This window comes from Pieris napi, chromosome 21 (genome assembly GCF_905475465.1).
Source record: "Pieris napi chromosome 21, ilPieNapi1.2, whole genome shotgun sequence".
NCBI lineage: Eukaryota > Metazoa > Arthropoda > Insecta > Lepidoptera > Pieridae > Pieris > Pieris napi.
In genome coordinates, this window is record NC_062254.1 from 1714743 (window position 1) to 1732640 (window position 17898).

Sequence of the window (17898 nt, forward strand, 5' to 3'; positions counted from 1 at the left end):
GTGAAACTTCCCCTTGCTTTATTAAGCCAATAACGAGCCGAAAATGTTCTTTCAAAATGCTTTATTGAAATGAAGTTCTGGATCAAAACACTGAAGTTGCTAAATAGACTTTTTCATCGCCCTGTCAAACGGAGAAAGATGTACAATTTGAAACGTAGACGGGAGTCCGTCGCTACTGCGTACAAGAAGACAACAAAATTCCTGACATCGAATACAGCTAACTTATTAAAAAAGGTGCCGAATGCGAGGAAGTATCGTTTACTTGCAAAAATAGTCGACGATCACGAAGATAGTCAAACCAATTCACAAGATAATCAATCAGACGAAAGCAGCGATTACGGCGATCGAGAACTTGATTATTACCTAGGAGTTAGAAAGAAAGAGATCTACTGGAGAGACCCTGTAGGTATAGAGCAAATTAAAAAAGACTATCTCCTATACCACTGTGGTGTGACCGAAGAAGACTACGAGAAATTGTACAAAAAGACAATAGCAAAGCCATCTCACGTTACACAACCTAGGCTGAAGCAAGTACCATTTAAAATTCACAGGAAGAATAAAAAAATAAACATGAAGGACTCGGAATCCTGGTGCGAGAGACGAAATATTTTTAAGATATTTGCAAACAAATGGGACAGTGATTCCACTTCAGATAGTTACAGTGAATGCGATGATGAAGATGAGAATGCAGATGTTACGAAGTGCTTAAGACGACTTACAATAGTTGATGATTATGATTTACAGGTCCATAAATTAATTCATTATAAAAAAAAGGGTGCGTGTACGCGCGTAAGAAGTTATACTTCTTTGGCATTATTAAAAATAGTTTTTGATTGCATGCAAATAATTAATTACAATTAAATAATCAGAGACTGGAAAAGGAGTCATTATAAGTTCAGTTACATTTGAAAAATTAAATAAATAAATATTTATTATTATTTCCTTATATTAAAGTTGCTAAGTTGTTTTTAAATTATGTCCAATGCCGTAGCATCTTCCGTGGGCGACTTCATTCTGTTAATTTTGTGTCACGGTGCGCGCGCATCATAAAATTTCACTCTCATCAATTTTTCATAACGCGCCTAAAGAAGTATAACTTCAAAAACAGCATATATTATATAGGAATGCAATGTCATACTAATTACTCGTATCATGATGTTATAATAATAAGGACAGTTATTTATAATTGTTGTCAAAACTTTTGGTCTAAATACTCTCCCACGCTCTCGTTGCCTTCAAAAATTTAATCACCTTCCCCTTAAAATTGCTTTACTGTTTAATTGTCCGGCATGCCATTGATTTCCGTTTGCATCTCCACTATGAATCCTCCAGATCCAATATAAATTTTCTTTAACCTATACAAGACAAATTTATTACTTACTCGACGGCGAGTGGTGTACAGCAGTGTGCTGAATTTTATTATAATGTGTAGTTCTCGCCTAAAGCAGAGACAAACTTGTTTTTTGATTTAGATAATTGACTTAATTTTTTGTTGCAGGGCGTCAGAATAAAAGAAGTCTCTGAAGGCAGGCCTTGTGACAACTGTCCTGAATTATGTCCGGGATTCATTTCACATCCGTGGAGGTAAGTTTGTTTTGATAATTTGCATATACCACACAATTTATATATACGCATTCAATTGTTCAATAGGGTTACGTTTCGATACACACAACATTAATAAATGTAATATGTACCTACTTTAAATCATTTAATAAACTGGGTAACAATAATATCCCAGTTTAACATAAACCATATTCGTAAATGCACCTTCGTTAAGCGTCCATTAAAAATACAAACAAACGTTAATGGCTTAAAAACTAATACATTGAGACGATAAGAGTGTTTTAACTAATAGGCCATATCTTAGTCCGGTTCCGATAACTTATCTCGCTTTCATAATGTCAAAACAAACGTGCCACAAATTATCAATAAGAAGGAAAGAATTGTCAACCTTGATCACTCAGCGTGAGGTCGCAAGCGCATATCAAGTCATTGTCAACTGTGAAGTCACGTTGTAAACACGTCTGATGTGTCTATCATTAAAACAATTGGAGTGGGCTGAAATATGCCGTCGGCTGAAGAAAGACGAACCGGTGGCCGAGAAGAAAATACAGAAATTTCCTTCTAGAGAACGCAATCATGCAGTGAGAAGGAAAAGTAATAATAATAATCTACGATCGCATGTCAATTGTGAAGCGTGCGCTCGAGTCGCTGAAAACGAAAGATGATTTGAATTTCTTTTGTTTTTTATGTGTGTTATAAGTGATCGAGCGCGGACATCATGTGTGAAGTTTAAATTATGAAGTTTTAAATTGCGTCGTAATATTCCATTATAACAATTTTTTGTTGATTTTATGTTTATCATCTTTGATGTGTTAGCCTTGATCATTGACATGTGTATTTTTAAATGATAAATCATGTACTTGTGTATTAGGAGTAGCCGGCGCGGTAGATATGAATTATTATATAAATAAAATTCCTATATAATTTTATAATTAAATAATGAGATCTCTTTGTTTTTGTGTTATTTTTATATCGCTTAGTTATAAACAATTAAGCTAAACAAACAAATGAGTTTATAAACAAACGCCAAGCGCATTTATAAACGTGTGACCTATGACCGGTGAATGACCCCAAGATCAAGACTTTGAACTGTGCGTCTATTTATTTATATATCCTGTCTTTGTTAATAGAATTTTACCATTAAAAAAACCGCGTCAAATGACAATATTAAATAGACAATAAACGTCATTAAAATACTTTAAAACTTGTTTAAATGGAGTCAAAACAAAGAGCTGTACTAATGGCCAGTTGATGTAAGTATTCTTAAATAGGTATTACATTTAAGTGGCTTTTGTTATGAGAATATAGCGCAATACGGACAGCCGATTAGCGAATAGTTAGTGTAATTATTAAGGTCGTGACATGTTCCTTAAGTATATTGACGCAACACAAGACATAAACATTGAAATATTAATACTATAAAGACAGATATAACTAAATACCTACTTATAATTATAATATAATATACATACATTGAAATAAATAACTAAACTTAACATAAACTAAAATATATCATTAAAAGGAGTCCCTTTAGGCAAGGTTCCGAAGATACTGGCAGCGTTCCCCCTTTGAATTGCTAGACTAATTCTTTGTCCGAGGTAGATGCCAGATCTTCGGTCTCCTGTGATGTCGACTAACCTTTTTGAAATTTCTTTAAAAAGCCTTAAAGCGCTAGGACCCCACGGACTAAGGGTCTCGACACCGAATGGAGAACATTAACATTGAAATAAGTTAAAAACTCAACGAAACAAAAGAAATACGGACTCAGATTGTTTTTAGTTTGTTTTATGTATAGCGCCACAATCGACATTGTTTTATTTTTTACTTTTGATACGTAAGCTATATTTATAAAACAAGTAACTTTTGTAATAACTTCCTATGTGGATCGTTTCTCACTCGCTAAGTTAGGCTTTTAGTAAAATAATAATAACTTAATTCATGACAAATATGTCCTGATATAAAATAAAAGTTGATGTTTGAGGTACAGAAGAATATTCCTGCCCCTCACTGCGTGGCTCTGTCACAAGAACGTATTTACATAAAATGTTATAATAATTTAGTGTTTTCAATTTATTTGGTTTAGTTTTTTTATAGATTTATTTGATGACATTATAATATATAAAGATCAAACTGGGAATGAATTTACTTTGCTACAGTGAACACCAAATAGAACACCGAAGAAGGAATAAACAAAGGCCGAATTACCTATTTAACTAGAATATTTAAATAAATCTATATATATATATATAATGAAAATGGTCTTCGTTTGAGGCTCAATCACGCCTAAACCACTGATCGTATCGACATGAAACTACCACCATTCGACGCGAAATGGTTTATGGCTATTTATTAAATTAAATTCCAACGTTCCTTCATTTTTTTATTGCTGTTTTACTTTTATGAAAATTTATCCATACGGACTTCACCGCGGAAACATTCGGGGAGGCTTCCTAGAACCTCTAAACGTCAACATCTGTTAAAAACTCGATTTTCGAAATATTTCAATTTTCTTAGCGGGAAGTTAAAAAGAAGAATAATAAAAATATAAAAAAAAATAAAATAATGAAACATAAAATTTATTTTAATTCGTCCAGCAAAGCGGGCGCGAAACGGCTAGTTCTCTATAATTGTAAAACCAACGCGCCATTTGGTCCGATAAAACATCGTCCGATAATACGTTCCATTTACAATATAATAATTCGAATGAGACAGTTTTTATCGTTCTGACCTCATTCAATTGGTGCAGACATTATGAGTAAGTACATTGATAAGTAATTATTGGCGTTTTAATTTAAACTGGCGTCTTCATAACTCAGAACAGCAATGAGTACTTTATTTATAGACATACTTTCTGTTGAGAAATGTATTTGTTGTTGGTTGAAATGGATACATTTTTATTTGATTTAGATTAGAACACATTTTCAAATAAACAGCGATAGACTGTCAAGTAACAAAAGTCATTATTATATATACATATATCTATCTCTCTATTCAGTCGGTAGCTCATGTCTGAGCGCCGTGGTCTGCAAGGTAACATATGGAGCGGACAATCTGCTTCCACCGATTTCTGTCCAGCGCCTCTTATAACATTGTATAGCTTTAAAATGAAATCTACCCAGCAATAATAACTATGTTGAAGATATTGGATATAGAACCAAGCTGGGCTGAGCTTTATTAAAAAGGCAGTTTTAAGTTTTCGAATGTAACAATGTTTTTTTTTATGTTATTGGAGGCAAACGGGCAGGAGGCTCACTTGATGTTAAGTGATACCGCCCATGGACACTCACATGTCCAGACGGCTCACAATCGCGTGGACGGCCTAAATATATAGTATGTATAATGTATATGTACAGTTCTTTTAATCTATAGCTATTATAATCTATACTTATTGTTATAAAGATAAAATATTTGTATATTTCTGTAACGAAACTACTCAAAAACAACAGCATAAATTTCAAAATTAGTTTTTCGAATGTTTCATTAATTTCTTTCATCAACTGTTTATTATCTCTAAGTAAATTAGGGTATATATAGAGATGTATTGAACATGATACTCGTAATAGATAGATATATGGATACAAAATATACTTTATTCCATGCAACTTTATTAACGTTTTAAAATAAAACTATCGCGCGTAGTGATTAGTGATACAGTCACTTGTTGACAGTGTAAATGAAATGAATTCGCAAAACAGAAGTTTCAGTTAATATGTAATACAAATAATAATAATATACGATATTATCAACTTTAATTCACTTGAAGCCTTAAGTTAATTAGTTGTTTTAAACATTTGAATCAATTCAGAAATGAATATCAATGAAGCAGATAATACTCGTAAAAACAAACAAAACAATAGGTAACTAACCTTAAAATATATTATTAAAAAGTCCCTTTAGGCAAGGTTCCGAAGAAACTGGCATTTCCCCCTGTAAATAGCTAGACTTCTTTGTCCGAGATAGCAGCCAGCTCTTCGGTCTCCTGTGATGTCGACTAACCTTTTTGCTATTTCCTTAAAAAGCCTTATAGCGCTGGGACCCCACAGACCAAGGGTCTCGAAACCGTATGGGGCAAAATCATATTCGGAGCCTAGACCCTTGTATTTACATGCGTAATATATGCTATTGTAAACCAATGGGAAACATTTTCTGCCTATTCAGAGTCTGAACTTAAGACGTAGGTAATAAGCCAAGTCGTGGTCACTGAGCTTCAGACACATTTAAGAGTCATTGCATTCTGAGTGGCACAAACCGCATAGTACGTGCTAAAGTGGTGAACTTGAGGAAAACAGAGTTTCGTGTAATATCCCAATTTACTGAGAATAATACTTTTACAATTTCATTTGCATTTGGTTTCTTCTGTTTGTGTCTTACTTAAAAAGCATTTAAGTAATAGAAGATTATTGTAATGATCGCCTTCAGTGCTAACAACGTATACTTATATAACATCTTGACGTTAGCCAAATAATATATAATTATTATTTTATGATGGAGGAAACGTAAACCATCCTTCCTCCACGGTAAGAAATGTTAAGATTAATAAATACACGCTAAAACCAAGAGTCATGTTTAGATGATTGTAAATAAATTCGAAGAAAATTTCGATGAATATAAAAACTATGATATCGACATGAAATCATAGTTCTGCTGAACTTCGTGACTACGTAAAAAATTCGGTCGGTTTTATAATTTAACGGACATTCTATAGTTTTAAATTCAGTTAACTAATTGCGATAATCTTAATGATTTAGTGTTTAGACTAGTCGAGGATTCCTTCAGACTGGAGGAAAATAGCACCTTTCAAAATAATTTGTGAAATTAATTCAGTAGTGAAAACATTGTAAGTTTTATTTTAAGGCGCTTACTTTTACTTCAATAAATTTCGTAGTTAGTTTTTTTGTTTTCGCGCCATCTAGTGAGGAATAGAACAACAAAATCAATATAACGTTTTACGCCATCTATTTACGACACAAGTAAACTTTAATAACACAATTTTTTTATTCATTAATATTCTGTTCAAATAATTAATACTTAAGTTTTGTAAAAAAGACTCGTCTATGTTACTGAACAGTGTTGGCCTAGTGGATTTAGCGTGAAACTCTTATCACTGATGTCGTAGGTTCGATATCCGACAGTACACCAATGGACGTTCTGTTTACGTGCATTTAACATTCGTACGGTAAAGGACAGCATCGTGAGGAACCCTCCAACGTGAGCACCCTTATGCCTTAGAATCATAGTCGACGGAGGGTGTCACGCACAGCAGTCTGATACTTGCCTCTGAGAAACAAGTGTTTGCGAAACAGATACAGAAAATCTGAGCCTATAAGATGGTAGGGTCTTGTTCTTTTTTATTGTAGCATAGGTGAAAGATAAAGTCAGAGGCAACAACATTTAAAGTAAATTAAATTAAAAACTTTTAATTATTTCGCATATAAACCATTGTTGTACACGAGTGGTTCATATAGAGTAAAAATAAAATCCTCTATTAATTAAATCACCCCGGTGACCCAGGAACCGTAGAATAAGATTGTTCAGTTATTTATTACTGTAAAGATACGTATTTTTGATGTTAAACTTCTTTATTGGGGTTGGAAAAAAATTTAGTGTAACATTTTTTCGTTACGCGTCACATTTTACCGTTACGCGCCATCTTTTGAAGTGAAACTTCTTTATCGACGTATGGGAGAAATTTTGTAGCAGGTTACGCGCCATGTTGCTTTTTGAAGTCAAACTTCTTTATCGGCGTTGGAAAAAAAATTACACACATTTGTCACATTTTTCGGTTACGCGCCATCTTTTTCTTGTCCCTACCACGGTTGATCCGAAGAGATTCGAAGCCATTAGTAACAAAAATATATAATAACGATAACAATGATAGTAATACTAATAATTCTATTACAATTAATGAAATTCTGTAATAATCTTAGTACTACGTAGTAGTACAGTAATAAGTTAAAATGAAATAATTGTATTTGTATTCATGTCTATGATAATAAAAGCCTTTTGTTAAACTTTATCTAATTTAACTTTATTTAACCAATTTCTGTAAAGTTGCATATAGTTGATCATTTTTCGAAAAATAAGGTCATAAAGAAGTTTCACTTCTTACGAGTGTACGCTAGTACACGCACACGTTTTTTTTTTATTAATATAGACGTACATAAAGTTGTTTTAAGGCGTTTGAATACTGACTCATTCCTTCTCTTCTGTTTATGTGACGGCATTTTCGTCGTATTAGTCACTGTATTTGTGTTTTGGAATTCTTATCGTTGCATTCGTTGTACGCTGTGCGTAAAATATTGCAACGAATATAGGCTGACAATCTTAAAATATAAAATTTACTAAAGCTTTATCAAATTTCTCGATAGATAGTTGTACTAGTAGGAACTTTTTTACAGGCTTCAAAAAGGTTATTGGACTGGTTTAAGTATGATATTGAGGCTTGCAAGCACTTGTGCTAAATTTCGTATGTATGTACGCTTGTGAATAAAATACTCGGAAATTAGTCATATCAGAATTTTTCATGAAATCGTCTTGTAGTCCACTAAAAAGTATTAAATAACAATATTTCTTGTCTTGTATTAACCAACAATTAATGGACTAAAAGATAATTAATTTAAATACAGGGTATGAAATCTGTACACAATGTTTTGAAAGAAATCAATATTTCGACACCTGAGCATAGAAAAAAAATTATAAGTCGAAGTGATAACCTCTTCCGTCAGTTGTCCGAAGTCAGTCAAAAACAAAACTTGACTGTTCAGTAACGGCGATTTTGATTCGTTTATAATGGAGCTTTTAAATTTTGTAAACCAAATTAAAACATAAAACTACGCATACAAATCTATCACTTTGTAATGATTATATTTTAATATTCTCATTTGTTTAAGGTTAGTTGATGGACCCAAAGGTAACTTAAACCCTCTTTTAGTAAAGACAAATTCTACATTATCACCTACCACGTTACTTAAAGTATACAATTTATTTGATGACATCATAGAGGTGTTCCCTCCATTATCGCAAGGAAAAGAAAAATAAATCAGACCAACCCGTCATGACCCCACCTGTAACAAGTACGTTAGTGTAGGTGGAGCTCGTGGAACGCTGGTCACTTATGTTAGGGCTGGCAATAATTTTTAGAAAATGTTTTATATTCACGTTTAAATTAATACTAAGTTTTCATTTTGGAGATGTTCTTTGAAGCATTTTTGACGTGACAACGTCTTATAATTTGATGGAGCCGGCTGCACGCACGAAAAAACATGACTCATGCGGCGTTACCTCACTCTGAGGCGTTCCATTTAAGGCTTGAAGTGCAAGCGAGAGCGCGAAGCGACAGAGAGGCACTCTCTCTCTCTCTCGGACTCCGCGCTCTTCAGCGTTCGACATCTGTCTCTCTCCTACTTGAGTGAGCGATTCGTGACGTTGTCACGTTCAACTATCTCAGTAAATCGACTTTACAGACAACCGATTTTTTCTCTTTCATATTATACATATTGACAAGACGTCCATGGTAGCTATTGTCAGGTTTATAGTATTGCATGAATTTAAGATTTTTTTACTGTTTAATAAGTTTTAAAACATCCCTTTGATCAATTCAAAACAACAAAGAGTATTTATTAGTCATGTTTATCGTTATCATAGTTCTGCTAAATTTCGTGACTATATTATGATGTAAAATTATTTTTAGAAAATATACTTTTGCAGGACGCCGTTAACATGTTACTAAAATTTATTTTATAATTTTAAATCCAATTTAAATAACCATTTATAATCTTATACAATTATGTTTGATGGCATATTGAATTATATAGGTTTTTGGTTTTAAATATTCGAACAAAAATTTCTACATTGTACTGTTTTTCTTACGTTTGTACGTACACAATTTTAAGTTTGATTGTATGATACATATGTATTTACCGTTTATGTATACCTATTGTATAGTGTTTTTTTCAAACTATACAATATACATAGTACTTCAGTCACTAAGTCACTTAGTTCTTATGTTTATTAAATCTTTTTGCTGTATTTTTATGTACTTGAAATATTACAATTATTAATAATTTAGTTTCGCATTCGTAGTTTGGGCTCACTCTAACACACCATCATAAACTTTTATATTATATATAGTCAAAACCACACAATCCACATGTGGTAAGGGGAAAGTTTGCTTCTGTACAATCAGAAGGAAAAAGAAATTGAATTGACTAATATAATAATTAATAATACAATATTTGTCTAATGCCATTAGCCATCTTATCTAACATACTATCTGTTTCGTGTTTCAAACTGTAACTTTTGACAGCCCTACAATCTCATCCCTTGAACTTGAGCGAGTAAATCGCCGTAAACAAGGACCGAAACTCGTTGACGCTCAATGCTCATTTGTCATTCGTCCGTCGGAAGGCGAAGTCGCGCGCGTTTACGCGAAAAAGTCGTTATCTTTCTAGTCAGTGATAGTGTTTTTAAGTGTAATTATGTTCACGAAGGTATTTCAATGATAAGATGTGTATCAGTTTTAAACTTTTAATTGTTTAGTGAATAAAAGTGAGTATTACACATATCGTTTAACTATAGAGATCTTTTGCCAATTTGAATATTGTAAACAAAAGAAGTATCAAATCATCTCATAAAAAGTATCATAACCTAACAATCGGTCGGACATAATTCTATTATTTACACCAAAACATTACTGAATTTCTGTTTAATTTTCAATAAAAAAAATTCTCAGTTGTATCAGTGTGCCAATAGCTTTTTATGTGTTCATCTTTCTTCATGGAATCTAAACTGAAATCCGCTAAGAAACTAAAAATTATAATAGAAATGTTATACAATCTACATTAATATTATTGCCCTAAACCGACGCACAAAATTCCGTACATTGTACCTACTTATAATATATTTCTACACATGTTAAACACGATGCCTATAAATATTACAACAAAAAATATTTTTATTCTCTATAAGTACCATTATTGATACATAGTTTGAAGCCTCGCTCAATAAATCTAATGTACATTTTGTATGTAGTTGAGCTTTCGGACCAAAAACCTTTCCGTCACGTGACAAATGGATTTTTGATTGTGTATAAAAAAAATTGTGTATAAAAGAAAACATCGAGCAAATCTTAGAATTAAAAATCGACATGCACATAACGCTTTATCTCTAAAGAAAAATGAGGGATTAAACCAAAACCCATGAGAGATTGCCTTTTGACTATTAATATTTATGATTAACGACGTTATAAATTATAATCTGTGAAAATACGTATCACCAATAAATTAAGTTGTTGGTTTAGTGCCAAGGAAAAATATTTTAATCAAATTTATTATAATGAAAATTAATCTGGGACAAAAGTAATATTATTAACGCGTCACTATAAATTCCTTTTTTACAATTATTTTGTTAATAAATTTATTTATTGTTAATATTTAATTAATAATATTTAGTTAATAAAAATTTGTTTTAACATGTTTTAGAAACAGCTTCAAAGTGCCGTGAAACGTTAGGATAGTTTTGCTAATTTAACATGTACCTATTATAGTACCATGTATTATCTAATTGCAACGTTTTAAGTGTTTTAACTAAAGAAATCATTTCTCGGTAAACACAATTTGACAGAAAAATACGAATGATTAGTTTCGTTAATTTCTCCCGTTCTACGTCCTTGATTTGAGAACTGGCAGTAAATGTTAAATTAGAAACATTAATATGTATTTCATTACTGACGAGTCATAAGTGTAAATTATGTTACCTATATGATATTAATTTTAAAAATTTAATTAATCTATTCCAAATAAGTATTATTTCCTTCATATTGTAGGTATTTCACTCTAAAACTGGTGACAGTTTAATGCAATCTACTTAAAACGCGTTATTCAGGCGTTTTTTAAGGTTAACTTAATTAAGCCAAATTATTCATTAAAATTTTTAGTAGACCAAATTGGAAGCTAAAAACCTATCTCTATTTTGTAATGATATCTTTCGTAAAATCTCTGCAACTCCCAATAGCAATCTCGACTTCAACGTTGAGTTTTCGAACGGCGAAGTCCCAAGTCGACAAAAGCGCAACGGATATTGAAATTGCATACAATTGCGGGGTTGCCGTCGCATGTTTTTCGGCATAAATTTCGTAGATCAGTTAATAGTTGTATTAGTTAACGGAGCACCTTGAGTTAGTTTTTTAACTGTGAGATCTACAAAACACATTATGTATCAGTATATTGCTTTTTATATTTTATTAACTAGAACGTGAATTTCAATAAGTTTTTTATTCAATGATAATGGAACTAAATAATTGCTATTCTAAAAGTACGTTTATCATTTCTATCGTTATATTCATTGAAGAATTATTTTTATAATAATCTTATCTTGTATATCGCTGTTTATGTACCTTGACAACTGACATGTGCTTGAATTATGAACACAAAGAGTGTCAACTAACTAATCACTGCAAATAGCAAAAAAAATTCAACCTTAAAAATAACTGTTTATTAATTAATAAAAAAGGTGGTTTGAAGAAATAGAAGCGTTAGCAGGAAGCGAATGGATGAAGAAAGCCACGTTTACATCTGGAAAAGCTGGAGGGGGCCTTTACCCATGAAGGGGTTCCGATCAATGGTGCTGAAGGAAGTTAGGATATTGGGATAACAAAAAAATAAAATGTATAACGAATCTAAACTGCATATTCTACATTTGTAAAGATAAACGGGCTTAATTCACAATAGACGAAACGACAGCACATTTCGTTTGATTCTGATTGGTCAATAGCCTCTTTAGTCTAACGCGCGTTACCACGTGACATCATGGTCGTCATGATATAACGTCCTTTTGTCCAATCACAACGTGAACGTAGACGTCAAAGTAACGTCTTTCGTATACTTACTATCTCAGCTCCGAGTATGTTTTTGACAGTACCTATCCTAATAGGTGGACTTAAAAGTTAAGGATAACATAAAAAAAAAATTTTTTTTATAGAATTTGATTTGATTATTCCTTCGAGAGCGATTCGATTAAAGCGGTCATACCATTTTTATAGTACAATTTGAATTTAACCTCAAAATAGGCTTCAGTTTCGGCGATTACCTCTTCATCAGCGCAAAATTTCTGTCCAGCGAGCATTCTCTTGAGGTTTGAGAACTGGAAAAAGTCGCTGGGGGCCAAATCGTCGTTGTTCATAGTGAAATTACGCTAACGAAGCGTCATTCCAGTAAAAGAATAGAGCAATCAAGAATCTGTGAAGTGAAAGAAAAAGACGGGCAAGAAAGATGAAATCCGGTTTTATCTAGAAGTGTGGGCTTAAAACTGTTTTCTACATTTGCTTTGCAAATGAAAATGTATTTATGTCAAAAGAACTATTGTGCTGTCATCCATAGCGATGCGTCACGTGGGGCATCAACAAACATACATGAGATGCTATTGTTCGTTTGTTATTTAAAACAATATTTGTTAGAATGCAAATCGATGAAAGTGTTGTAAACTATATTCATAATCAATAAAAATTACGCTAGCTGAATTGGATTTGGAATCTACAGAGGTCTTACTACGTATCTTGGCATGACTCTGATGTGCCAAAACTCTTATGGCCGATTTACATTATCTTAGTGTTTAGGAGAGTGCTTTAGGATAGTACTTTAGTTGAAACATGTAAACGCTACTTGCTTTAGTAAACGCTACGCTAAAGAACTTGCCTTTCAAGTTGTACTAAAGCACTCTCCTAAACACTAATATAATGTAAATCGGCCTTTAGTTACCCTCTCAAATACAAGCACACACACCCATTCACACACTCAGATATAGTTTTCCTTGTTTACTGTCATGAACATTTGTTAAGTTCCTATAATATTTTTAGACTTTCTGAATAAAAAAAGCTAATAAAAAAAAAACTATCCATAACAAATAAATTGCAACGGTTCAAGTAAAACTAATTTCTCTCTCTCTGTAACACAATTGAACAGAAAAAGACGTAAGTTTACTTTAGTTTATAGTATCTCGCATACAGTTAAATATATAAATGTGAAGTATTTTCAAATAATATAGTTTACGAAAATAGGTATTTTCTATATTATAATTCTAACTAAAATTATGTTTCCTTGTTTATTGTCCTGAACATTTGTGTATTTCCTATGGTATTTTTGGTGACATAATTAATCATTACCTTTTATGGTAAATTCAGAGTTGATTGGATTTAAAGAAAAAACTTTTTAACCGGATTGATGTTATGTATTATTATAAATTTAAATTTATCCGACGTTTCGCGTGCTTTACAGCGTGCTTGGTCACGGTGACTGAAGAAAGATGTTGGATGTCAAAAAGTATCACAGCTGTAGAGAAAGTTGCCTTATCTGTATTTATTTCCCCGGAGTTGGTATCGACTAAAAGATGGAGGGTTTTGGCAAAAACCCGGTTAAAAAGTTTTTTCTTTAAATGTGTAAAGGTTATGTAAATCAAAGACAATACTATTGATTGGATTTGTCAATCACATAATAATCAATCCTGCTACGGTCCATAGTACTTAGACTTAGTTCAATATACAAAATAAATACATTTTTATTGGATAACTTAGTTCTACTATATTTTTTTTACTGTAACAAAAGCTTAAAAGGAGTGTTAAGAATATTCATAGCGCTAAATCTCGTGCATCATGAGCATACCCCACATTGACACCATCACATACGTTCACTTTGACACCATCTCACAGCACAGCCAAATTAGGCATTTAAGAATTTTTATTGTTTTTTTCTTTTTGCAAATGTTTGAACCGTTTCATATATATTATGTATTCCATCTTTGGCTATGTTTAGTATAATTGTAATTAAGTTAGCTGTTGGATTACGAAATAAATCAATATTTCTTTTACCGTTACCAATTGTTTAAATAATAAACAATAGGTTAATAGTTGGACTTAGTTTCCCCACTTATACTCTCATTAGGTCCGTTGCGCGTAAAGTCCTGACTAACTAAACCAGCCTAGATTCTTTATGTAACTAAGCATTACACACTTAAACAACAAGAAACGAATAGATGCGAATTTGGCGACGTTTAATGTTTCTAATCTAAACGACATAGGGAGACAGCTGTGGCAAACTCAAATAGAACTATATATATGTATCTAATACTTTATGTACGTTCCTATCCATATATATACTCAATAGTTTCACTAAAAATTACGGCAGTGGTCACAAGGCTTGCCTATACAGTGAGCGTACTGAGGCCAAATTATTGCGCATTACTGATTTTTTTAACTTTCTTTGTTAATGCGTTTTGTGTTAACGTTTATTTCTTCTTGATTACATTACACTTCTATAACGTATATTAAACGAAATGTATGTCCGTTCGACTCCGCCCGCATTACAGCGATCACGAACAGCAAGAGATTATTAGATTTTTAATATTTTTGAAAAATATCTAGTGGGACGCCCGAAAAGCGCAGCCCATAAACACCCATTTTAGTGGGTGCGTTGCCGACGCTTGAGGGAGGAGTATAGGTATACTCTTTCTTTAAACTATCTATTTCTATCATTTTTATAAGCATTTTGTTTTATTGTCTCGCTGAGAGTTTAATTCTAATGGTGAACCGGAAATGATGAAGACTTCGCAAACACAAACATACTCAGATACAGGAAGACGTTTAATTTCGCGCAATGAAATGAAAATATTAATCGCGCCAATTTACTCCGTTACTGATAAAACTCAGCTGTTGTTTGTTTTGGCTAAGATCTGATATATCAAATGCAGAGATTATCTACCGGATATAACGTAAATGTATGGAAAAATATCGTCCTGTATCATTCAAATAGATGAATTAAAATTACCATTGGTTAATTTTAGGGTTGTTAAAAAATTCCGCTAAAACTAACGATTTGCTATTATTAAATAAATCACCCATCAGATTTTTTATGTGAAGGTCTAAATATAACCATGTTTAAAAATTATATTTATTTCTTGCTAATTTATATTTACCGGTGCGACCTTCGTGGGACGCTGTTTGTTATTATGTCACGATGAAGTAAGCTAGGTTACGTATATTTATCTTATTTATTAATTTTTTGCAAGCCTTGTCAAACCATAATTGTATACTATAAAAAGTAAATGTCATATTTTGTTTCTATTGGATAAACTCCGAAACTACTAAGTCGATAGTAAAGTTAAATACGTTATTAAATCTCTACGGAAATGTCGTTGAATATTTAGAAATAGAGTAGAGCTTATTGCCAGTTCTTCTGTAAAATTAGAATCATTTAATGTATATTTCTTTTTTTGACGTTCATATTCACATTGTGTTACCTATATGAATAAATATTTTTGACTTTGACTTTAAAAATATTTGTCCGAGCTTAATTCTATATACTGATATAGTACATAATATACAGATTTATACCTTCATTTGTACATTATAAGTATCAAACAACTTCAAATAAATGCGTTCAATGTCCACTTATTTTTTTTTTAATTTATATCTAGAATACTTTGATTTAAAGCTGAAGAGTGGTTGATCAGGCACCCAAACACAGAGTTCGAATTGATTATAGTATAAATATTTACGCTGGTATTTGTCTCTAAGAATCAGTGTATAGTATTAACACCGCCCACCACAGAGCTCAACTATCTACAATAAACTTGTACGTTTAATCACAGATTGCCGTAAAATATGAACAAAGTCGCGAGGATAATCTAAACTAGTATGTGATTACGAAACGCACAAAAACATAGTAAAGCGATGTTTGAAAAGTGTCTGATCGGTTTACTCACAAACTGAAAGATGAAAACTAGTTTTCATTAACACCAAGGTTACATCGTAATAATTATATATGGATTATCATATACATATGGAACACCGATTTGAGATCACGGAAAAGCGAGAAGTTTCAAAATATAGAAAAGCCTAATTTTATATCTGTATTGAAAAGTATATTTTATATTATTAATAATAATTTATTTGTACAAAAATGTTATGATGGTACAATCTAAACTTCGCAGATTCTGCCACACAATTTGACTTAAGGTAGAATCTAACATAGAAGTTACAAATGACATTATATTATGAATCATATCATAGTCGATTTTTATATAATTTATCACTGCATCACATTATTAAAATATTTTATGACATTGTCAAATTACTATTAATGTTAATGTTTCACTCAAATAATCATTCTTATTTTTTTTCCAAAAGTAGTGTTCGGTGGATATTTAGTGGAAGTTGACTCTAGTAGGAAGATCTTTAAATGTTTTCGTAAATTATTATAAACCTTGATTGCCATACAAACATTATGCCATGTGTTATGCCAATTTCTCCCCTCTACCTCGGCGGTTGTCCATTCCCAACTTGACTTAAAAATATGAATAATAAAGCAGCTTATAAATATAAAAAGAATATTTCTGCTCCTGCGTACATGGTCTTATGAGCATTATGCCAGTTCATGTTCTATTTACAAGTTAGTACAAATTAGATTATTGCAATATCTAAGAAGTAGGGTTTCAAATGGGTCGAGAGCCGTTTAGCAGTAAGCTAATTCTTTTCGCTGTCTTATATTTAATAGATAAGTTACGATAGATACGTAAAGTATGTTTTGGAAGTACCAAAACATACCAGGCGATATATTTGTTTATTTACTTCGTTACCATAATATACAAAATCATACATATAAAAAAAAACAAAAAAAAGCAGGTTACATAAGTTATTAGGCAACGGGCCTTATCGCTAATAAGCGACTTCTTCCAGGCAACCCTACATATTCCCTATATATTCGATTTTATGAACAAAGGATATTCACGTAACCTATGTTAAATAGCAGCACAGTTGCAGCAAACTCAAATGGAAATAAATTATCCGTGTTGTTTTCCTTCTTACATTCCTTATAATGCTGTAATATTACATGAAACTCTTACAGTTTCCACTCCATTAATTTTAATGGCACAAACGACATTAATTTTCCAAAGATGGGGAGGAAAAATTACAATATTTATGATTTTGCACCCTGGATATTAAACTATCAAAACAATATTTGACGTTTTGTTTATCTCTCATACGACGAACATAAAAGCGATTGGACATGTTAACACATACGAGTATAATGGAAAATTTTTGGCGGCGCGTGGCGTGCAACAAGCTAATGCAGGAGTGTGGACGAGGCTTTTGGCACTTGAGGCGAAAATCATCCCGCTCCCCCTCTCCATGAAGTTGTGTTTGTAATCTTTAGAATAAAACTTAATATTTAACATACTGTATCCGAAAAAAGCATTAATTATTATTACACGTGTTAAATATAAAATTACTTAATAGTATTATCTAAATAACTTCCTGTAAGCCAATTTTGCATTCCTCACAGGACA

At 32.1% G+C, this 17898-nt stretch overlaps 1 protein-coding gene across 1 annotated transcript in view; it reads left to right on the forward strand.

Moving 5' to 3' along the window:
• LOC125060262 (four and a half LIM domains protein 2) overlaps positions 1 to 17898 on the forward strand; it is a 152501-nt gene that overhangs the window by 58593 nt on the left and 76010 nt on the right. The window contains exon 2 of the mRNA XM_047665069.1: positions 1499 to 1584. Coding sequence (XP_047521025.1) covers positions 1499 to 1584 — 86 coding nt within the window. The remainder of the gene's footprint in view (positions 1 to 1498; positions 1585 to 17898) is intronic.